The sequence below is a fragment of the Orcinus orca genome, chromosome 19 (genome assembly GCF_937001465.1).
Source record: "Orcinus orca chromosome 19, mOrcOrc1.1, whole genome shotgun sequence".
In the NCBI taxonomy this organism is placed as follows: Eukaryota; Metazoa; Chordata; class Mammalia; order Artiodactyla; family Delphinidae; genus Orcinus; species Orcinus orca.
The window spans coordinates 29,477,367-29,497,921 of NC_064577.1; the positions used below are offsets into that span (position 1 = coordinate 29,477,367).

The 20,555-nt window shown below is 53.2% G+C and overlaps 1 protein-coding gene, 1 long non-coding RNA gene and 1 other non-coding gene across 4 annotated transcripts; 2 read left to right on the forward strand and 1 right to left on the reverse strand.

Annotated features, from left to right (window-relative positions):
• Positions 1 to 73: 73 nt before the first annotated feature.
• PRCD (photoreceptor disc component) lies at positions 74 to 14,770 on the forward strand. Its single transcript, XM_004275512.3, has 5 exons — positions 74 to 2,577; positions 2,872 to 2,940; positions 4,964 to 5,038; positions 5,436 to 5,524; positions 14,121 to 14,770. The coding sequence occupies exons 1-3, from the start codon at positions 2,504 to 2,506 to the stop codon at positions 4,983 to 4,985; spliced, it is 165 nt and encodes a 54-aa protein (XP_004275560.1). The 5' UTR covers positions 74 to 2,503; the 3' UTR covers positions 4,986 to 5,038; positions 5,436 to 5,524; positions 14,121 to 14,770.
• Positions 3,637 to 16,933, reverse strand: LOC125962095 (uncharacterized). 2 transcript variants are annotated; one of them, XR_007473502.1, is made up of 3 exons: positions 16,826 to 16,933; positions 15,911 to 15,942; positions 3,637 to 4,610 (listed from the first exon to the last, which is right to left on the reverse strand). It is a non-coding gene; the product is annotated as an uncharacterized LOC125962095 (long non-coding RNA). The 2 variants fall into 2 exon arrangements; XR_007473503.1 differs by lacking the exon at positions 3,637 to 4,610 and adding an exon at positions 9,241 to 9,882.
• Positions 16,934 to 19,554: 2,621 nt separating this feature from the next.
• On the forward strand, positions 19,555 to 19,638 carry LOC117203614 (small nucleolar RNA R38). Its single transcript, XR_004486479.1, has one exon. It is a non-coding gene; the product is annotated as a small nucleolar RNA R38 (small nucleolar RNA).
• The last annotated feature ends 917 nt before the right edge of the window (positions 19,639 to 20,555 follow it).

Consider the following 20,555-nt stretch of genomic DNA (forward strand, 5'->3'; position numbering starts at 1 on the left):
GTATGTGTATGTGTGCGTGCGTGTGTGTGTGTGTAGGGTATATGTGCAGGGGGCGGGGGACCGCGAGCGGGGGGCGGGGATGTGGTCTGCTGGAAAAACATGAAAAAAAAAAAGATCCGCTCCAAACCCCCAACCCCTTGTCCGTGAGCCAGTTCCGGCAAGGTGAAGGCTGGGCGGGGTGCCCGCCCTCCAGGCCACCGCGGAGTTTGACTGCCGGGCGGGGCGTAGGTGGGGCGGGTGTACTGAGGGGTCCCGGGAGGAGGAGGAGGCGGGCAGTCACGGGGCGCCGGGCCGCACGGGAGTGCGCCGCGGCGCGTGCAGGTCTGGGGGCACCGGGTCGCGGCTCACGCGCTGGGCGAGGCCGGGGCGTCTGCGCGTGTGCCCCCTTCCCGCGGCGGGGAACTGACTCTAAGTCGAACACTCCCAGGCATTTGCGGCGTGGCCGCCAGCCCGAGGGGGCGGCGCGAGCCCCTCCAGCTGCGCCGCGGTCCGAGCTGAGTTCCCGCTCGCTCCCGGCCTCTCCCGAGCCAGCCGGGGGGCCGCGGCGCCACCCGCAGAGCTCCGGACCCCAGACTCTGGAGGGTTTAGGACTGGGGTCATCTCCCTACACCAACACCTTACAGGAAAACACCAATGCGGGGATGGGGGGCGGCTGTCGAACTTGAGCGCCAGAGGCCTGCGCCAGCCTTTCCTTCCCGCCAGCACTCCTCCCCCTCGGGGCACGCACGTGGCGTCAGAAAGAAGGCCCTGGGTGGCTTACTGATGACACAGGCAGGCCTAAACCTGGCGCCGCTCCTAATTCTGACCGTGGGGGAGAAAAGCTCGAAGGAGAGGCCGCTGGGCCGGGCAGAGCGGACCTGCGGTGGGTGGGTCGGTGGGGTTGCCAGGAAGTCTTGGTGGTGGGGGAGGCCCAGGGCGCTGGAGACATCTCAGCCACCAGGACCTGGATTAGGGAGGGGTTCTGTGGGTGGAGGAGACAAATTCTTGTCCTGGTGGCCTTCTCAGGGAAGGGGATTGGACCAGAGGTGGGGACTGTGCCTCTGAGAGCCACCTGGTCCCCACCCTGCAAGCAGCTGCTCGATTCTGGTATGGAGGGGGTCCCACCTCTGACTCCCAGTTGAAGCCTGAGGCCAGACCCGGGCTGCAAGCATCTGAAACATGTGACACATGTGACGGCTCTTGTGGGGTGTGTCCAGTTCTCCCTAAGACTCCCTGCTGACACTGCCCTTCCCAAGTCTGTGTCCACTGCTCAAGTATGGCAAGAGGTGGCGGCTCTCCTCTTCAGCTTTGGTTTACGTGTTTATTTTTAAAAATTCTATTTCAAAGCAGAGGGCCCTAGGGCACAGCCCTAGCTCCGGGCCTTGCTGGAGCCCAGGGTTCAGGTACGTTACTGGAATCCTGGGCGGGAGGCCTCTTGCCGCTCAGGTCTCAGTTGAGGGAGGGAAACTCTAATGCCCTCTTCTGGGGGTCTTGGAGAGAGATGGAGGAGAGTGTGTGGGCTTAGTTTCTTACGCCACTCTCAGACCCGTGTTCTCTCTTTTGGCCTGTGCTCCGCGTGCTTCCTGGGCCGCCTCTGATAGCTTCCCAAGAGCCAGTGCAGTGGCCATCCAAACGGCTGCCCAAGAGGTTCCCCTGGGATGTGGACAGAAAGTAGGAGAAATCTTGATTCTATTCACTTTGATCTCATCCTTTACAAGTTTTATGTATGTCTCTGGTGCGGGACTAATACAGTTTGCACAGTAATATAGTATATAATTTATGAGTGGATGCATATATCCCTTTTCCTGAGTGCACACTTAGATTCTGCCTTTTACTGAAGAAGGTATGTAATCAGAAACATTTGGAAACGGCTGTCCAGAGGTTAGAAGTGAACCACTTAGCCAGCCCTTCACTCCCTGGCCTCCCTTGTCTTTCTGGCTTCATCATCTATATTCTTCCCCTGTCCTCCTCCCCTCCCGATGCCTCCCCTGTGACATCATGACTCCACCAATACTCAACTTCCAGTTGCCAGAACATGCCCTGTGCTTTCACGTCTGCAGCCCTGGCGGAGTCTTCTGTCTGTGGGCCCACCCTTCCTTGAGCTCCTGCAAATACAGATGAGCCCAGCTCCTCTCTGAAGATTCCCCTGATGCTTGCAACTCCCAGAGTGCTCTGTAGGCACCGTGAATAGCCTGTCTGTCTGTGGTGGTCATTTGTTTAACTTGCCCGTGCGTTTGTCTAGACTCTAAATCCCTTGAGGGTCAGGCCCGGGGCTTACTTATACCTACGTCCAGAACAGACTGAGGTCGATTTACCCTGCCACGGGGAGGGGGGACAACCGGGTCCAGTGAGGTCAGTCAGTCTTCACAAGGTCGGCTCTGCTGACCCCACTAATCAGCTTGAGCCTCCTAATCCGTCGCCTGCAGGAGCCTCAGGAAGGACCGCAGGGGCTCGGGAGAGCTGGCAGGGGCCATCTTGGCCTTCTCCTGCGGACGCGGTCTGGAGGGGATGGGGCAGCTGAGCCATGTGCACTACCCTCTTCCTGCTCAGCACCTTGGCCATGCTCTGGCGCCGCCGATTCGCCAACAGGGTCCAACCGTGAGAAACTGACTGGGCCATGGGCTGGGGTGGGGGAGAAACTACTGCGCTGGGTTACAGCCAAGCTGAAGGCGGGCGGGGGCTGCCTGGGCTCCAGGGAGGCTGGGAGGGACTTGCCAGGGAGCCCTGAGAGGTTCCCCCTCGAAGTAGGGGGAACTTGGAGCCCTTCAAAGACGCTGGCCACAGCCTCCGGTTCCAGAGCCCAATGTGGCTTAGGTCTTGCAGAAAAGCAGGAGCGGGGTCTGGGGTCTGGGTGCTGCCCACAGCTCTGCCTGCCTCTTTTCCCTCCCACAGAGAGCCCAGTGGAGTAGATGGGGCAGTTATGGGCAGCAGCTTGGAAACAGACCTCCAGTCCTCAGGCAGGTAAGGCAGAAGAGTCTAGGGTGGAGGAGGAAGGGTGTCGCTAAGGAGGCTGCCGCTGTCCCCTGTCCCTGCCCAGGCCCCGGGGGTGTTCGTGGGTATGTGTGTGTGTGTGCGCGTGCGTGTTCCACGCTGGCCCCTCACCCCAGCTATCCTGTTCACTGTATGCCTAGTGGGCAGGCCGAATGTCTGTTTTCTCCAGTTGGGAATGGGACTCTCAGCTTCTCCTCTGGACCAAAATTTCTCTGCCTTGCTTGTCCTAGTGCGGGGTGGTCCCCAGGGTCCCTTCTGTTGGAAGGTGCAGGGGGAGTGGAGGGAGGGATGAGGCAGAAGCAGCTCTGCGTTGCTTTGCTTGCCTTCCCTTCCCCCTCCCTCTCCCGCTGCCCCCCCCCCGCCCCCCCAGCCTCGGCAGCAGCGGAGTTGCCTGAACCTCCAGCAGGATTCGCTGTCCAGTCCCCAATAGAAGGCGCAGGAGGAGCATGACATCATCAGCACTGAGTGCCATTGGCTGGGCAGTCCCTGCGGGCAGGACACTGTCTCCAGTGGCCAGAAAGTTAACTCTTCCCTATTCTGGAGCCATGTGGCCTTTACCAGGGGTGAAGATTGGGAACTTCTGGACTTTTCCTTCCCCGCTGACTAGTGTCCTTTGATGATAGGGGCTCTATGCCCAAGAAGACACTGAAAAGTCAGCACATATTTCTGAAGAACATACAGTTGGAAATGTTCATTTGTGCCTTTGGGCCCATCTAGTGTGGGGGACCTATCTGAAGAGTGATATTCTCTGCTGTGGAAGGATCTTCTAGCCCCCGGCACTGCTTCTCTCACTCCCCTGAAAGGAGGCTCAGACGGCTAAGACAGTGAACATGCACGCTCGCCTGTGCACCCCACGTCTCTTCCAGGGAGTGGGCGATGTGCCTGCAGTGTGCCCCATAAATACGTCAAGGTTGGCAAGCCGAGAACTTGGGTCTTTCTCTGTGTCTCTGCTCTGACTTCTCAGTCCTTGGGTTCCCCCAGGTTTGGAATGTCAGAAGGCCTCCTGGGAAGCCCAGGGCCTGTGCAGGAAGCAGAGTCATTTCTGTGACGCCCTTCCTCGATAGCTGGGCTAGCTGAGAGGGTCACAATGGTGCCTAATTATGGCTACCGGTGAAATGGGCTGACACGTTTAAAATGACGATCACTGGGCCCTCAAATGCTGACTGGTCCTCACTGTTGAGTTTGGGTCTGGAGCGGGGCAGCCTGAGTTTAAATCCTACCTCCGCTCTTACCGAGAGGCTGTGGGCAAATTATGTAATCTTTTTATTCATATGAATAAACTGTGATTAATAACGGACTGGTTGTGAGGTTTCTGTGAGGTTTAAATGAGATAACCGTAGTGAAGCACTCAGCACAGAGTAACTGCTCAGTTAACGCCAGCTCTACTCTTGCTGTTATATGATCAGTGCTTTATTCTTCCTCAGGGGTTCCTCATACATTAACTCACTCGGAAGTCTCCATGGCCCCGAAGGTTTGGCAGTTCAGGTGTTTCTAGCGCTTGTCAATGGTGCAAGAAGCTGAGGGGCAGGAGACGTAAATGACTTACGCAACATCGTCCGCCCAATTTGTGGCTGATGTGGGACTGACAGGTCCCTGACTTCAGGCAGTCCATCTCCTCGACTGAAATGCCCCTGGACCTCCTGTCGGGAGAGAAAAGGCCAAATCTGGAACCATCTGGCCGGGCCTGGTCTGCTGTGGCCTTGCCAGAAGGAAGCAGTTGCCTGTTAACTCCTTGGGACCCAGCTAACTGGTCTACCAACCAACCCCTTCTGCCAGTGGTGGCTCCACGGAGGGCTGGCCCAGCGGGGCAGTAGACGTGAAAGTTCTGCTCTCCGGTTCCACAGTCATAAATTCCAATTGGCTTCTGGGGTGTTGCTGATTCACCCTCAATAGTGGGGTGAATCGCTAGGCTTGGGGGCAGGAGGAAGGGGAAGGCTGGAAGCGTGGGAGGGTCATCCTCCAGTCCTCTGACTCCATGCTCTTTTCTGTTTAGAGAGAAAGAACCGCTGAAGTAAGCCCTCGCCTCTTCAGGAGGAGCTCCGCGCCAGGGCCAGGGATCAGCTGGCAGGTAGGGCAGGGGCTGCAGCCTGGAGGAGAGAGGGCAGGGCTGGGGACAAGAAAGGAAGAATACAGAGCACGCAAGGCCTGGCCATGTGGGAGCAGAGCAGGCTGTCTTCAGCTCTGTGGTCACGATGGAGGTTAAGGGTAGGAGGGTGGACTCCTTCCGTCGGCTCCTACTTTGAGCCTGTTATGTTCCAGGCCACAGGACAAGGGTTAGTTTTAAGAGAACTACGTGTGGTCTCAACAGCATTTTCTAGGCCTGGGGATGGTGGTCCTGCGGGGGCCTGAGGGCTGTCTAGAGGACTTCTCAGGGAGAGGCAGTGCTCTGGGATGCCCACTCTGAAATACAAGGCCCCGCTCTGGGGTGGGAGAGAGAGCCGACCCGGCTTGGTTTTCTCTTTCAGCTCATGTCCTGGTGTGCCCCCCACCCCCGAAGGACACCGTGGTGGAAGGAGCTGCAGGAGGGAGACTAGGGAAAGCAGCCATTGAGAAGGTAGACTCCCCTTTTCGGCCCCCAGACCCACCAGTCTGCGCTTCCCCCAAGGCCCTGGCTCTGGGGCTTCTGAAGCTGGGCCTGGCCGGGCAGGCGGGAGGGGCAGAGGTGCTCAAGCTCTGGGACGGGCTCCCTTCCTCTGAGGAGGCCCAGAGAGAGGGACTCAGTGGGGTCCCCCCATTTAACTCGGGGGCAACCCCTACCGCCCGGGGCTAGAGGAGGGAACAAGTGGGGGGCGAGGAGACTCCAGAACTGAGGGACAGAGATGGTTCACATTCACAAAGGAAGGGCTGCCCTTTCACCCTCCTCTGAACCCTCGCAACAACCCACGGAGGCTGGTCATGTTATTGTCCACGGTTTAGAAATGAGGAAACTCACAGAGAGCTTTGCTGATTTGCCCAGCGTCACCCAGCTAGTAAGTGGAGGACCCCAGGCTCACAGGCAGGTTGCAGAGCCCATGCTCTTCACGCCCACAGCGCAGGCCTCCCTGAAGCCGCCTGCAAGTCTGCAGCTGCTCAGTGGAAGACGCCGTTTTACTGGCCTGGCCGCCCATCTTTGGCAGCTCAGCTTGTCCAGGGCTGTGTGGTGTCACTTTGCGATGGTGGCACTCACTTCCTATGACATTTGCCTCTCCCTGGTCCCCAGAGGTCACCCTGCCACTGGCTGCTCTGCTGAAATGATCAATAGGAAATGCCGTTCGGATCTGTGACATGTCTGCCTACAGCTGGATGGAAGCAACTCACAGCTTGTCCTCGGAGTGTGTCTTCTGTGTGTGTGTGTGTGTGCACGCGTGCCCGTGTCCCAAATGGGCAGTAGCATGTGGGAAGGGAAAAAGCATGACACTTGCTTCCGTCAATCTGCTGACTGCTCGGTAACGGCGGTGGCCTCCTTTGCCCCCAGCTGCTCTGCCCTTTCTCTCTCTTTACCATCCTGCCTGATCCTGAGCAGACAGAAAAGCAGATTTCCGCTTCTGCTCCCTGCGGTCCAGGCGCAGACCCTGCAGGCTGCTGCTGCCAGCTGCCTTGCAGCCATTCGTCTTCCAAAGCCCCCCAGACTCCCCCCACGTGCATCTCACCTCCCCATCCAGCCCCCATTGCCCATCCAGCAACAAGGTCTCTGCCCGGCTGGGCCCCGCCCCTGACTTTCAGGAAAGAGGAGCTGGGGGAGTTCTCTAGACAGCAGGAAAGGGTGAGGTGCAGCCGACTGGACTCGGGGAACCCACTCTGAAGTGATGGGGAGTTGGGGGGGCTGCTGCAGGGAGCCTGGCGGTTCTGTGGGAGCCTCACAAAGTAGGGCAGGGCGGAGGCAGGGGAAGGGTCTCATCAGGGGAAGGAGCTGCACCCCTGACGCGTGCCACGAGTTTGTGACCACCTGTCTCAGCTCCTGTCAGCATGTCTTTCTCCCTGGGAGGCATCAGCCTTCCTGGTGACAGGACTCTCAGGCTGAGGGCCGGAGCGCACTGCTCTGGGACCCAGTCTGTACTCCGTGATCCAATGTATGCATCCATTCTCTAATCTACTTGCCATATTCCTGTCACTTCATCCTTGCCTCCGCTCTCTGCCATTTTCAAGTTGCCTGTCTCCTTCCACTGGGCTTAGGAATTGTCAGACCAAGGTCGCCTAGCGGCACCGGGGCTGGCTCACGGCCCAGACGCACATCCACAAAGTGACACCCCTTTGCAGCCCTGTTCTAAGAGCCTGCTCAGGAGATGAAGGCTCCTCTGGGGACTGGTTCCAGATGGAGGGAGGGAAAGCAAGAGGAAGGGGCTGCTGGAGGTGGGGGGATGTGTCTGCCTGGGCTTGGAGGCTGCCCAGGCCCTGGCAGCCGGGGTGCCATGTGGGCTGGGCGGGAGGGGCTCTCTCCCCCAGGGAGCAGGCTGGCTTCGGTGGGAGCAGATTGTGTTTACACCTTCCCCACACACCCGGCCCACGCTCGCCTCTTCTTCTCAGGGCTCTCCCACCCCTGGGCTCTCTGCACAGTCTGCACATTGGCAGCTTCTGCTGCAGAGAGTTGCCACCCTCGGCCTAGAGAGCCTCTACGGGAGGCTGCCCGGGACCGAGGCGCCCCTTCCTCGGCCCACCATCTCCTGTCACAGCAGCTGGTAGGAAGCCCATGCTGGGGTGGACCCAATGTTCCCAAAAGGCTGAGTCCTTCTCCCCTCCCATTTCCTTGGAAAGAGCCGCTGCTTGGAAATGGGAGCAGGAAAGTTCAGGGGCTTGGTAGACTGACCATAACAGGAGGGGGGGATTAAGGGCAACTCGAGAGACAGAGCTGGGTCACTCCTGGTCCGGGGTGTGGGCTCTTATGAAATGATGATAAAGGATCTGAGAGGGAGGAGCCCCGAGTCAGGGCACCGGGTTGAAATCTTGACGCCGCCACCACGTCCTACCTCTGTGGCCTTGGGTAGGTTACTGAACGTCTCTATGCCTCAGTTTCCTCATCTATAAGATGGAGATAACAGTAAACCTTCTCACAGGATTATTGTAGTGTTAAATTAGATAATGCGTGTCAAGGGCTTACCATGTTTAGTGAGTGTTCAGTATATGTAAGCTAGTGTAATTGTGTTTATAAACTGTCAATTACTGAACAGTTAGTCATTTCAGAACAGTTAGTAGGTTCAGAATAGCTAGAGTCCCTCACCCCCTCCCCACAGCCCTTCCTGGCCTGTCTTTCCACATACACACCAGCTGGGCAACGGGCAACCCTGAAACAAATGAGAGGAGAGCAGAAGGTGGAACTTCTGGGTGGGGGCCACCTAGTAAGACCCAGTACCCAGTGAGATGGTACCAGAGTGCACCACTGTTGCTTCTCGGTATCTAGAACCCTGTCCCAACCTCCAGTGGGAGGGTCCTGGCCTGGATACCTTCCCCGCAACGGGCTCTGCTTCTCCGAATGAATCTCAGCTCCCAGAGAAGACAGGAGGTGGTTGTCCTGATTCTTTTCCATCCTCCGTCTGAATGCTAATCTCCCTACTGATGGGACCCTGAGTGACAGGGAAAAGGCTGCTCGGAGCTGCAGGGTGGCCGAGGGCAGCAGCCAGGAGCGAGCGGGGAGGTGCTGTCTGCTACTTCTGTGGCTGCAGCTCAGGGCCGCTGCCAGTCTCTCCTGGAGATTGGGACACGACCAGAGAGCTAATGAGGTGCCAGGGGTGGGGCGGGGGAGCAAGGGAAGCAGCTGCCACAGCTGCCTGGCATCACCCTAGGGTGCAGATGCAACCGGGGAGAGTACCCGCCCATCCCAAACGTGTGACCGAGTGTCTACAGGCAAGATAGTCCTGGGCAGGGGCAGAGAGCACAGGCCCCGGTCCTAGACTAGGGGGCGCGGCGCCTATTGGAGGCCGGCACAATGGCACAGCACAACAGCAGGGGACCAGACTGGTTCCCCAGGCTCCCAGGGCCTCTCTGCAGGGCCCTTACTGTTAGGAAGAAGCCCAAGACCTTGAGATAGAGGCAGTAATGCTTCTCTGTGAGCCTCAAAAGAAGGAGAGTAGCCAAGTGGCTCATATTAAGGTTTACTTGACTATCATGATGATGACACTACTCATATTATTAATACTGGCTATTGGGTCTCAGACACTTACTCCGTGCTAGGCGCTGTACCAAGAGCTTTATTCATAAGCATTGTCTCACTTATGAGGCAGGAACTGCTGTTAACCTCATTTACCCAATATGGAAGGTGAGGTTCACAGAACCCACTCAAGGTTACGCGCAGCTGGTGGCAAAGCCAGGACCTGTGCCTGGGCAACGTTGATGCCAAAACTTGTGAGGCTGTCGGGGGAGGAAGGAACTGAGTCCAGAGCGGGGCCTGTGAGGAAAGCCTGGGGTGACCGTCCTCCAGGCACAAGGAACGAAAGCTGCGGCCTCACCCCAGCAGTGCCTTTGCAGGTGGGCCGGGCGGGGTTTGCCAGGGTGATTCACATGCTCTCTCTTCAGGAACCTGGGGTTCAAGGGCAGACCAGACTCTGGGTCCCGAAAGGCCAGTCCTTGTCTACCAGCTGAGGGGAAGGAGGAGAGTGGCCCCTCCAGGATCTGTCATCCCCTTCAGGGAGGAAGCAGTGGCCACCGGCAGGGGTGATGGACGGCGAGGCCAGCACTGAGAGCCACTGCCACTGCCATTCTGCTACCTCCTTCAACCAGGGCAGAGCCCCTGGGAGGGAGACGATGGCAGCCAGCGGCCCGGCTGGAGGCGGAGCTAGAGGAGGGGGGAGCTGTTTGTTTTTGCAGGGGGAGGGCGCAGGGCATGTGGACCAAGGAGGTAGCTTCAAGAGGGATCCACGGACAAACTGGAAACAAGTCCTGGAACTTTAGAACTGCAGACCCTCTCTGTGGAATGCACATGCCCCCTAGTGGGGACTAAGCCTAGAGGGTGGAGAGAAAATTAAAAGAGTTACAGATGACCATGACCTACGAGCCTGGGTAGGAATGGCCAGTCCTATCCTTCTGTGAACACACACACGCCCACATAGCATCACACGCAGAAGCCAGCTAAACTAAGTATTAGAGGAAACTATTCCATTTATTCACTTGCTTCTATCTAACAAGCACGTATTGGGAGCCTACAATGTACAAATCCTGTGTGAGGTGCTGGGAATGAGACAGCGATAAGAGGCAGTGCCTGCCCTGCTGGTTAGTACAAGACCAAGATCCTGGCCTGGGAGGTCCAGTTCTGCCAGCCCAGCCACTGCCTGGTCACTTGACCTTTCCTTCTCTGGACCTCAATCTCCCCATTTAATAGGCATGTGTTGAACCCAGGTGGGCTGGCGCTGGGGACGTAAAGGACTGATGACCATCCTCAGGAAAAGAACTGTCTACTAAGATGCAGGGGATGGACCAGATGACCTCTGGGGGCTCCACAGCTTCTCCCAATCAAAAGAGACTCTGGGGCTTCCCTGGTGGCGCAGTGGTTGAGAGTCCGCCTGCCGATGCAGGGGACGCAGGTTCGTGCCCCGGTCCGGAAAGATCCCACATGCCGCGGAGCAGCTGGGCCCGTGAGCCATGGCCGCTGAGCCTGCGCGTCCGGAGCCTGTGCTCCACAACGGGAGAGGCCACAAGAGTGAGAGGCCCACGTACCGCCAAAAAAAAAAAAAAAAAAGAGAGAGACTCTGGTGGACTGTGTCTGGAGGTGCTAACAAGGGCTCGCTCACTCAACAGACATTCATGGAGTGTCTGTGTGCCAGGCACTGGGGATGCAGAAATGAATTAAGACTTCCTGCCACAAACAACCAGAAAACTGAGCAAAATATAAGAAACAGACACTTGACAATGCACAGCACACAGGACGGTGACCTCATGATTGCCTCAGCGTCTGCCTCAGACAGTTCCCTGCCTGCGGCGCGGGGAGGGCAGACCACGCAGACCACGGTGGTCTCACTAGGATGAGGAGACATGATGAGAGTTCAAGACGGTGCTGGGTGGGGGGCTTTGCAAAGGACATACATACAGATCAATGAGATCCAAAGACAGGACAAAGGTGATTCAGTGGAGAAAGGAAAATCCTTTCAGTAGAATACAGAAAGCACTAACCATAAAAGCAAAATGGATAAACTGGACTTGATCAAAACTGGAAAGACTGGGAGATAATATCTCCCAAGCAAGTATCTGAGAAAGGACCTGTATCCAGAATATATAAAGAACTTTCACAACTCAATAAGAAGATAGGCCAATACAAAAAGGGAGGGTTTTAACAGACACTTCACAAAAAAGTATACATAGGGCCAACAAACACACAGAAAGATGCTCAGCGTGATAGTCAACGGGGAAATGCACGTTAAAACCACAATGAGACATTATGACACACCTACCAGAATGGCTTAAAGACTGACCATAACAGGTGTTGGTAAGGGTGTGGAGCAAGTGTAACTCTGTAATATGTTGCTGGGGGAGTGTAAGCGTCACAAAGCACTTGGGAAACCCGTTTGACAGTTTCCCCTGCAGTCATCTAAGAGGGATGAAAACTTATGTCCACAAAAAGGTTTGTACAAAAACGTTCATTGCAGCTTTACTCATCATAGCTCCAAACTGGAAACAGCCCAAAGGTCCACCAACATGCACGGGAATAAAAATGTTGTGGTGTATTCATACAATGGAATGATATTCAGTAATTAAAAAGGAAATGAACTACTGATCTAAGCCACAACACGGGTAATTGAGAGAAGCCAGACACAGAAGAGCACCTACGGTATGACTCCATTTATATGAAACTCTGGAACAGGGAAAACTAATCTCTAGTGACAGAAAGCAGACCAGTGGTTGTCTGGGGCCGGGGCTGTATGGAGACCTGACTGTAAAAGGGTGTGAAGGGGATCTCCGGGCGATGATAATGTTCTCAATTGTGATGGGGTCGTGGCTGCATAGGTGTATTCCTTATTGGACTACTGCACTGTACATTTTAAATGGATGCATTTTATTGTATGTAAATTACACCTCAAAAAAGATGACTTAAGGAGTTTCAAAAAAAAAAAACCAAAAAAAACAAGAACGAAGACTTGATTCTTGCCTTGCTGTCTAGTAGAAAAGCCAGACACGAAAACAAATAATCATAAAACAGTGAGAATTAAAAGAAGTATATACGTTCACATAATAAGAGTGCCGCTTACTGAGTGCTTCCCTCGTGCCCGGGCGTGCTAGATACTCTTTGCGTGCACAGTCCTAAGACCGTCGTGTGGGGTTTGGGAGAGCCTCTGCCTCCTCCTGTTGCAGATAAGGAACCTTAGAGAGAGGTGAAGTCATCTGCTTGGGGTTACTCAGCTCGAATCAGCAGAGCGTGTGCTAAAACAGCCTGCTGTGGACGCTGAGGAAAGAGCTAGGGGACTGCTTGAGCACCGCAGGTAAGATTTCTCAAGGGGGTACTGAAGCATGAGTTGGGATTTGCTACGCAGAGGGAAGGATGAAGGGAAGGAAATGTCAACGCAAAGGAAACAAACAGCATGAGCAAAGGTGCTGCAGCAGTTGTGAGAAGGCAGGGTTTCTGGGAAGGAGAGATGTGTCCAGAAAACAGCAGAAGAGGTCAATGGGATATTACCTATTCTTCAAATTCACTTATTTTTTTAAAAACCCATTAAGTAATAATTTTATGAGAGGCAACAGATCTTCCGAGCAGGCGAGTGAAGTGTGTGCTATTGGTCAACACAGGAGAGAATCCACCGCAACCCAAGGTAATCCATCCTCAATAATTAGGGTTCGTGTTGTTCTGTTTCTTCTCCTCCAGGAAGTTAAAGCTATGTTCAATGGTCCCAGATCCTGAACAGGATTTGTGGCCCTCTTTCACAGTCCTGAGAAACTGAAGGGAAAACATCCCCTATGCTTTTATGATGGGCTTTCTAGCTGGATGAATTAAAATCAACAGAGTTAACAAAACATGATCCACTGTCATAGCGTATTTTTCCAGGAAATCCAGCACAGCAGTTAAAACCATAGGTTTGGAGGCTAGATTGAGTTCTCAGTGCCCCTACTTACTAATGACTTTCATGTTTCTGCACTTTGGCTGCAAAATGGGAGGATAATGACAGGGCTGTTGTGAGAGTCAAATGAGATAGCAAACTGAAGGTGCTTAGAATCGTCAAGTTTTATACATTAAATATGGGCAGCTTTTTGTATGTCACTCAGATCTCAATAAAGTGGTTTTTTAAAAAAGGTGTTTAGAGCAGTGCCTGGCACGGAGTCAACACTAGACACCAGCTGTTATTTTTTTTAGGATGGTAATTTGAGTGTGTCAGTTTGTCTTTATTTTACCACGATCCATCCTTCCAGAGAATAATCATTAAAAAAAAAATTTCGGAAAATGTCGATCATATCATTTAGGATGATTTTGATTCTTTTTTTGGCTGAGTTGGGTCTTTGTTGCTGCGTGCGGCTTTCTCTAGTTGCAGCGAGCAGGGGCTACTCTTTGTTGCGGTGTGCAGGCTTCTCATTGCGATGGCTTCTCTTGTTGCGGAGCACGGGCTCTAGGAGCACGGGCTTCAGTAGTTGTGGCACGCGGGCTCAGTAGTTGTGGCGCACGGGCTTAGTTGCTCCGCGGCATGTGGGATCTTCCTGGACCAGGTCTCGAACCCCTGTCCCCTGCACTGGCAGGCAGATTCTTTTTTTTTTTTTTGGTGGTACGCGGGCCTCTCACTGTTGTGGCCTCTCCTGCTGTGGAGCACAGGCTCCGGACGCGCAGGCTCAGTGGCCATGGCTCACGGGCCCAGCCGCTCCACAGCATGTGGGATCTTCCCGGACCGGGGCATGAACCCGTGTCCCCTACATCGGCAGGCAGACTCTCAACCACTGCGCCACCAGGGAAGACCTGGCAGGCGGATTCTTACCTTCTGTGCCACCAGGGAAGCCCAGGATGATTTTGGTTCTAACAGAACACCCAACTTGAGATGGCTTAAACAACACGGTGGTTTCTTTCTTAAATCTCACACTCTGTATTTCACTGAAACTAAGATGCCATTGCTCAAAAGATGCCTCCCACATTCAGAAATACTAACATGTAAAAATACGTGTCTCTGAATCAAACAAAAGGTCTGAAGGCAGGGGGTTTGGGGACTGGTTTCTCCAGCAGTTCAAAAGCATCTTCAAGGGTTCATGCTCTTTTCTCCTCTCTGCCACCACAGACCTTCCGCTCTTGCTGGGAAACAGGCGTCACGGATACAAGATGGCTTCGGTGCTCTCAGGCATCTCCTCACGATGTCCCAAAGCCGGAAGAGAGGCTACTGTTTTTAAAAACTAGAAAACGTTCCCAAACCTGGCAGAACTGCGCCGCAGACCCTTTCCTGAAACAATTCCTGGCAAAGGGAATAGCTTTCTATGGCCGAGATGCACTCCTTTGGGCAGGGCAGGGGCTTGCCCAGTAGCTCTGCTGTTTGTAAGACAGAGGAGGGACAGCTGCAGGACTAGGAGTGCCTGCCACACGGGTGAACTTCCCGGGATATCACTGGTGCATCTGCTCCCAGTTAAGCAGACAGCTGCTTGGGATATACCTACCCTCCTCATGCTTTTACTAATAAAATTAAAGATTCCTTTTCAGGTTAAGAAATTCACCTCAATATTTAAAGACTCTGTTTTCTATATGTGGGTTTCGGATACCATGTCTTAAATCCTAGCAGTGACTGGAACTCAGTGAGCTGACCGCTTGAGCACAGCAGGCCAGCTGACCAGATTTCCCCTTTGCACTCAGAGTCGAGGTCCCTTGAACGGCCCTGGGGACTCTTGTCCTGTTCAGCTTGTGATCTACTTCTGTCACTTATCACTAGACTGTGTGACTCTTTCCGTGTAATAAATAGAGGTCTACACCGGCCTTGAATAATGTAAAACTCAAACGTCCTAGACCTCACCAGCAACGAGTGCAAATGAAGTCACACTGGCCTTAGCATTTCCGTCTCAACAGCTCTGAGCCCTTGCCAGCTCATTCAGGAATTCTGGTGCATTCTTTGAAGTCTTTCTCAGTTATTTCTGGATTGCCTAAGCAGTGCACCTGACGTGTGCTCAGACGCAGGCCTCTCATTGCATTTTGCTCCGGCCGCTTGGCCACAGCCCAGCAGCCCGTGACACTGCCATCCGCCGTGAGCCTGTTGCTGCTCCACCAAGTGCCCTGTCAGGTGTGAAAGCTACACTGTGGCCTCTGGCACAGTGGCCCTTCTCGAGCTGCGACAAATGGCCCTCACTGCACACTGGGTGGCAACTAGTCTGGGACCCAAAACAGACCTGCCAGGGCCCAGAGCCTCTGCCTTTCACTGATCAGCTCCTGCAGGCTCTCACCCTCACTCTTCCTGCCAGAAAGTGGCTCGAAACAGTGCAACAGGTGCCCATCATTCTCCCCCAGTTTCCTCCCTAACCACCCATGCAAACACACAAAATCCCTCTTCCTTCCCCTTCCCCCCAAACCAAAAACCCTTATATATAAGATCAATTTATATATATACACACACGGTGCAGTATAACTTTGTGGTGAAAGCACAGACTCTACAGGCTGGGATCAAACCCTGACACCACCAGTTACTAGTTGTGTGAACTGGAGCAAGTTACATCATCTCTCAATGCTTCTGTTTCCTCATCTGTAAAAAGGGGGTAGCGATAATGCACTGCACTGTGCAGTGGTGAGGATTAAACGAATTAATATCCGTAAAGTACTCAAGGAGTGAGTGGCATACAGTAAGTGCTATGAAGTGTTAGCTATCATCATTGTTTTGCCTGCAGATCACCTGCCCACACAAGCAGTTTTTGGCAAATTCCGCACTTAGGGTCTGAGATGAAAGGAATTTAGTTTGCAGGGAGAGACCCCATTCTTTCTTTCGGTATTATACAAAATAATCTGTTTTCAAGGGTAAGATAGAGAAACGTAAGGGCCAATTTCACACGATAGAAGCTATTGCTAAGTTAATGGTTATATTTGTGAAGTACTTACTGTGAGCAGAGGCAGTGGAATACCAACTAGGCCTGTGAGGAAATTAAAAAGAAAAAACAAATTAAAATAGACTTCTGCCTTGAAGAGCTCACAGTCCAATTGAGGGAGGCGAACATTAACAAATGTGGTAACTTGAAAATAAGTACCCACAGTGTATTACCACATACAGAACAATTTAATCCAGACTAAATGCCACTGAGATCATTGCTGAGGGCTGATGAGCATGGGGAGAAGGTAATACAGAAAAGGCTTCGTGGTCTTGCAAGTTTAAACCAATTTCCAAATAGGTGTAAACTCTGGCTCTGACTCTAGTTGTTGTTTTGCCCTTTTGTTATTTCAAAACTGAAGCCGGGGTGATTACCTGAAAATCAACACTCAGGAGTAGCAGAGGGCATTACACTATTCTCAGTTCTTTTCGTAATTTGATTATTTTTCCTTGTCGGAATTAAAGCCACGCCCCGGCGGGGCGGCGGGGCGGCGGGACCTGAGGCGCGGGAATATGCCCCCGGGTTCAGGGTAATTTAGAGCCCGGCCCAGCCCGTCGCTCTCGGGCGCCCTCTGCCGGCCACGCCCGTGCCCCACTGCTCTCGCCCCAACTAAGAGCAACTGAGCGGGACGTCGAACAATTCCCCGGGAATCTCCCTCCTCTTCGCTAACGCAGCCAACCACCCCAGACGAACTCGCCCCGCCCCAAATAAAATCCGCACAGCAATTAAGAACGAAATCCGGCAGGGCCTCAGTTCCCTCAACCGTTCCTCTCGTGAAGTCCCCTCGAGTTTTCTGAGACCTCCACCGCCCCCCCAGTCTCGGCCAGGGACACCCTGTTCACTCAATAGATAAATGACTTTGTGGACGAGGCGACAGTCCACCTTCGTTTTCTAACGGCCGTGGTTCTATACAGAGCAGGCCTCTCACCCCGGGCTCTCTACTGTCCCTGGCGGCGGCCACCATCTAATCCCGGGTCCAGAGCCGCGCTGAGGACGCGGCTGCCCCGCAGCGGCGAATGTTTGCACTACATTTCCCATCAGCCTTTTCTCAACAGCGCGAGAGTTCCGGCGAGACTGCCGCGAAGACTTGCGCGCAGGCGCGACCCTTCTCTCTTTTCGGCGTCGGTCTCGTGGCGGGAAGTCATGGCGGCCTCAGGCTGGTCCGAGCTAGGCCGGCAACCTCGGACCTTTGGCGGCGGTAAGGCTGCGGAGGTGGGAAAACGGGGTCTTTTTTGACACGGCGCTAGCACACTCGGCCGCCCCCTCCTCGAAGGAGAAATGGTGACTCTTAAGCCTGGTCTCGCCCCCAGTAGGGTGGTTGGGAGGATTCGCTGAGATAACTGGGGAAACGCTTTCCAAAGGGCGCGAGTGTTCATTAGTGAGCGGGGAGAGCCCAAGCCCACCTTGGCGTCGGAGCGGCCCTCCTGGGGGAGAGCGGCCCTTCCGTATTGCGCAACCCCCGCGCCCCCCTCCCCGGCTTTGCAGACACCCATGTGCTGAGCTCGCAGCCCCGCGGCCTTGGCAGGTCCCCAGGTCTTTACACGGAGCAGGCTGACAGGGACGGTTCTCGGTTCACTTCAGGGGTGTTAGCGGCTGAACGGCCCCAGTTTTTACGTAACTCCAAAGATGGTAATTAGGGGGATGGTGGACTTTGTTTGGAAAGCCATAGGCCGTAGTTTTACAACGACCCTTAACACGCTCACGTTTTCGTTCCCCACAGGCCTTTGTTTGGCAAGTGCAGAGACGGTGAGAAGCCGACGTGCACGTTGAAGCTTAAAACCAGCGAATGGAACCCTGAAATGAATAAGAATGGATGCAGGTAAGACCTGGGGGGGCACCAGAAGTGAGAAGGGGGAGGTGGTGTGAAGGCCTACCGCATACCGCGCCCTCACGCTCTGGTCTCAATTCTGAAGTTCGGCTCTGTGAATCCGGGTGGACCCAGAGGTCCCGTCAGGGTCCTGCCTAGAATCCAGAAGTGAGGATGGCCTGAGCCAGTGTAATCGGGGCCACTAGGTGTCACTGAAATGAAAGTGGATGCCGCTGCATACAGGGGTGAAAGGAAGACTTGGAAAATGAGCTTTGCTTGGCTGGGATTTAGAAATGTTTTGTCACTGGTTGAGCTGAGGTTGGTTTGAAGTTATCCCTGTCTGAAAGGACATCTTTTGTGAGGAGTTCTGACTCGCTTAGGTTCAGCTTTTTTAAACACCATCGAGAATCAATATCTTAAGTTGGTTTCTGTTAGAATGAAGTGTGTTATCCGTATTTCTCTTTTAGATTAAAGATGTTGGCTGTGGACTTGGAAAAAAGTCACATGAAAACCATCGTTCAAAGATACTGAGTGTAAGGATCTTTGTGATGAAATTTCTATGAATGGTAAGATTTTTAGCTCTTTCACAGAATTGCATAGGTTATGATCCCTTTAAGTATTTGTCAGTTAGGTTCTGAGATGTGTGGGTCTTCCAGGATTATTAGTGGCTGGATAAGAGAAGTGGTATGGAACTGTTTGCTAGACCCCTGCCAAGCAGCCTCACAGTGTTTGTTACAACCCGACATGAGGTAGATATTTTCCCTGAGTTGCTACTGAGTAAGTAAACCGAGACAATGAGTTCACTCACCCATAGTACGCGGCTAGGTGTTTTTTTGTTTTGTTTTTAAAGAACCATAAAGATATAGCTAATTGATTTTGGGAGGTGGGGGGGGTGTTATTATTACTATTAAGCTTTTTTTTTAATTTAGAAAATGTCACTGTTGTAATATTGTCAGTTGTAAAGAGGTGTGTCTCAACCAGATTGTAACAAAATTACCACAGCTTATTCCAAAAGAAACTATTAAGCTTTATTGAGGTGTTAGTTGAACAACTAGTTACTGAGTTAGGCCAGTGGTTCTCAGCTTGGGGTCGGGGTGCGCTGGGACGCAGTAAGTACCCCGAAGTACCCTGCAGTGCGCAAGACGGCCCCCACGACAAAGAGCTACCCACCCAAAGCGTCGGTAGGTTGAAATCCCGTGTTAGACTAACTTGAGAGATCTAGACTCCAGTCTCAGCCTGTTACCAGGTTGACCGCACCAGAGCCTTATTTCTTCAGTTTGTAAAAACAGGAATGGTGCTTCTCAAACCTGGCTGTGCACCTACAGAGGTTTGAAGTAGTATACATGTTCTGGACCCCACCTCTGGCCATGATGAGATGGCTCTGGTTTAAGAGCGGGTACGGGGGAACAGTTAGATGATCTGATCTACTTTTAGCTCAGGGATTTTTATGACAGCAAGATTATAGTACTGGCTGTTTTTAAGTAGCTCTCAGGGCAGATCTATAATCCCTGTCTTAAAGCACTGAAAGCCACATGGTTGCTCTGCAGTATTGTTTTGCACACAGAGGTGAGTGAAGGAGAAATGACCTTGTTTGATGTCGATTCCTCTTGGCATCAGGTACCCTTTGTGCAGCTGGCCTTCAGTGGTCTGGCTGAAAGGAGTAATCCGCACTGTCTCAGGCATTTTACTGACACCAGAAAGATGCTGGAATGTATATACCATACTTGGCTGCTAGACACTTTGTGCTAAGGGAGACCCTGGCTTTAAAAGGACAGGAACTGTCAGCGTGTCGGGTCTGGGATGCTGGGTACAGCTAGGCACAGTGCTGCGGGCTGGCTGAGGGGTGGGAGCTGAGTCCATGATGATGTGAAGTTATCCCTGTCTGAAGGCAAAGAAGGGCCTTTCTGTGTGGAATTTGTATATCTGAGACTCAGTTTCCCAAGTTTTTTTAATGCCTGATTTAAAAGTGAGCTACCTGAGAGAGATTGTGTATATCTTCTTGAATAGGTTTTTCTTTGCAATTTCTCCTCGCCAGGTACAGTCTCAGCCTCAGTTTGAGGCCGAAAAGGATGCTCCAGAACAAGACACTAACTAGCAGCAGTGCCATTTCCGCTGCCCTGGACCCGAGGCGGAATTTCTCTCGTGTGTGTAATAGAGAAGATCTTTGGAACAGGCTTGGGGGGAGTGTTCTTTTTGCTTCCCCTGTCCTGGCCTTTGAGTTGTGCTGAGTGGCAGGGAGACTTTGACTTAGGTTTGTCTTCTTCGCTGGGTGTCTGCAGTGAGTGAGACAGAATTGAACTGCTTTGCCTGAAGCAGGTGAAACGATGATTCTTCTCGTGTTTGTAAGCTTTCTCTTTCTTCTTACGTGTCCCAAAGAAGCCCCACAAGCCTATGATGGTTAGTTATCCCCGTCTGAAAATCTCAACTGAGGGAAAACCGTCTGTTCTGAGGCTTAAGGGGCTGGCCCTGTGCTCTTAAAAGAAGTTCAGGCTCTAAGGGATCGAATTGAATGGACTCCACAGGGAATTGTGCATACCCTGCCAAGACCCCAGTCCTAATGCATTCACTCCTCTGCAGCTTGAAACGCAGTGGTGTGGCTGCCCTGTCACACTTAGGCCCCTTGATTAATGGCTCTGAGGGCACAGGCCGTAAGAGGTGGCAGAAATGGGCAAGTGGCCCAGATTTGGTTTATACTCTATTATGGAATGAAAGAGTGCTTGTCACATATTTCAAGAAAATGAATGTGCTGTTTGAAACAGACGGGAATGGCAGTTGTATGGCAGCTGTGGCAGTGAGAACACTTCAGGACTCTCTGACCTCTTCCCCTTGCACCGTATCCTGACATTCAGGA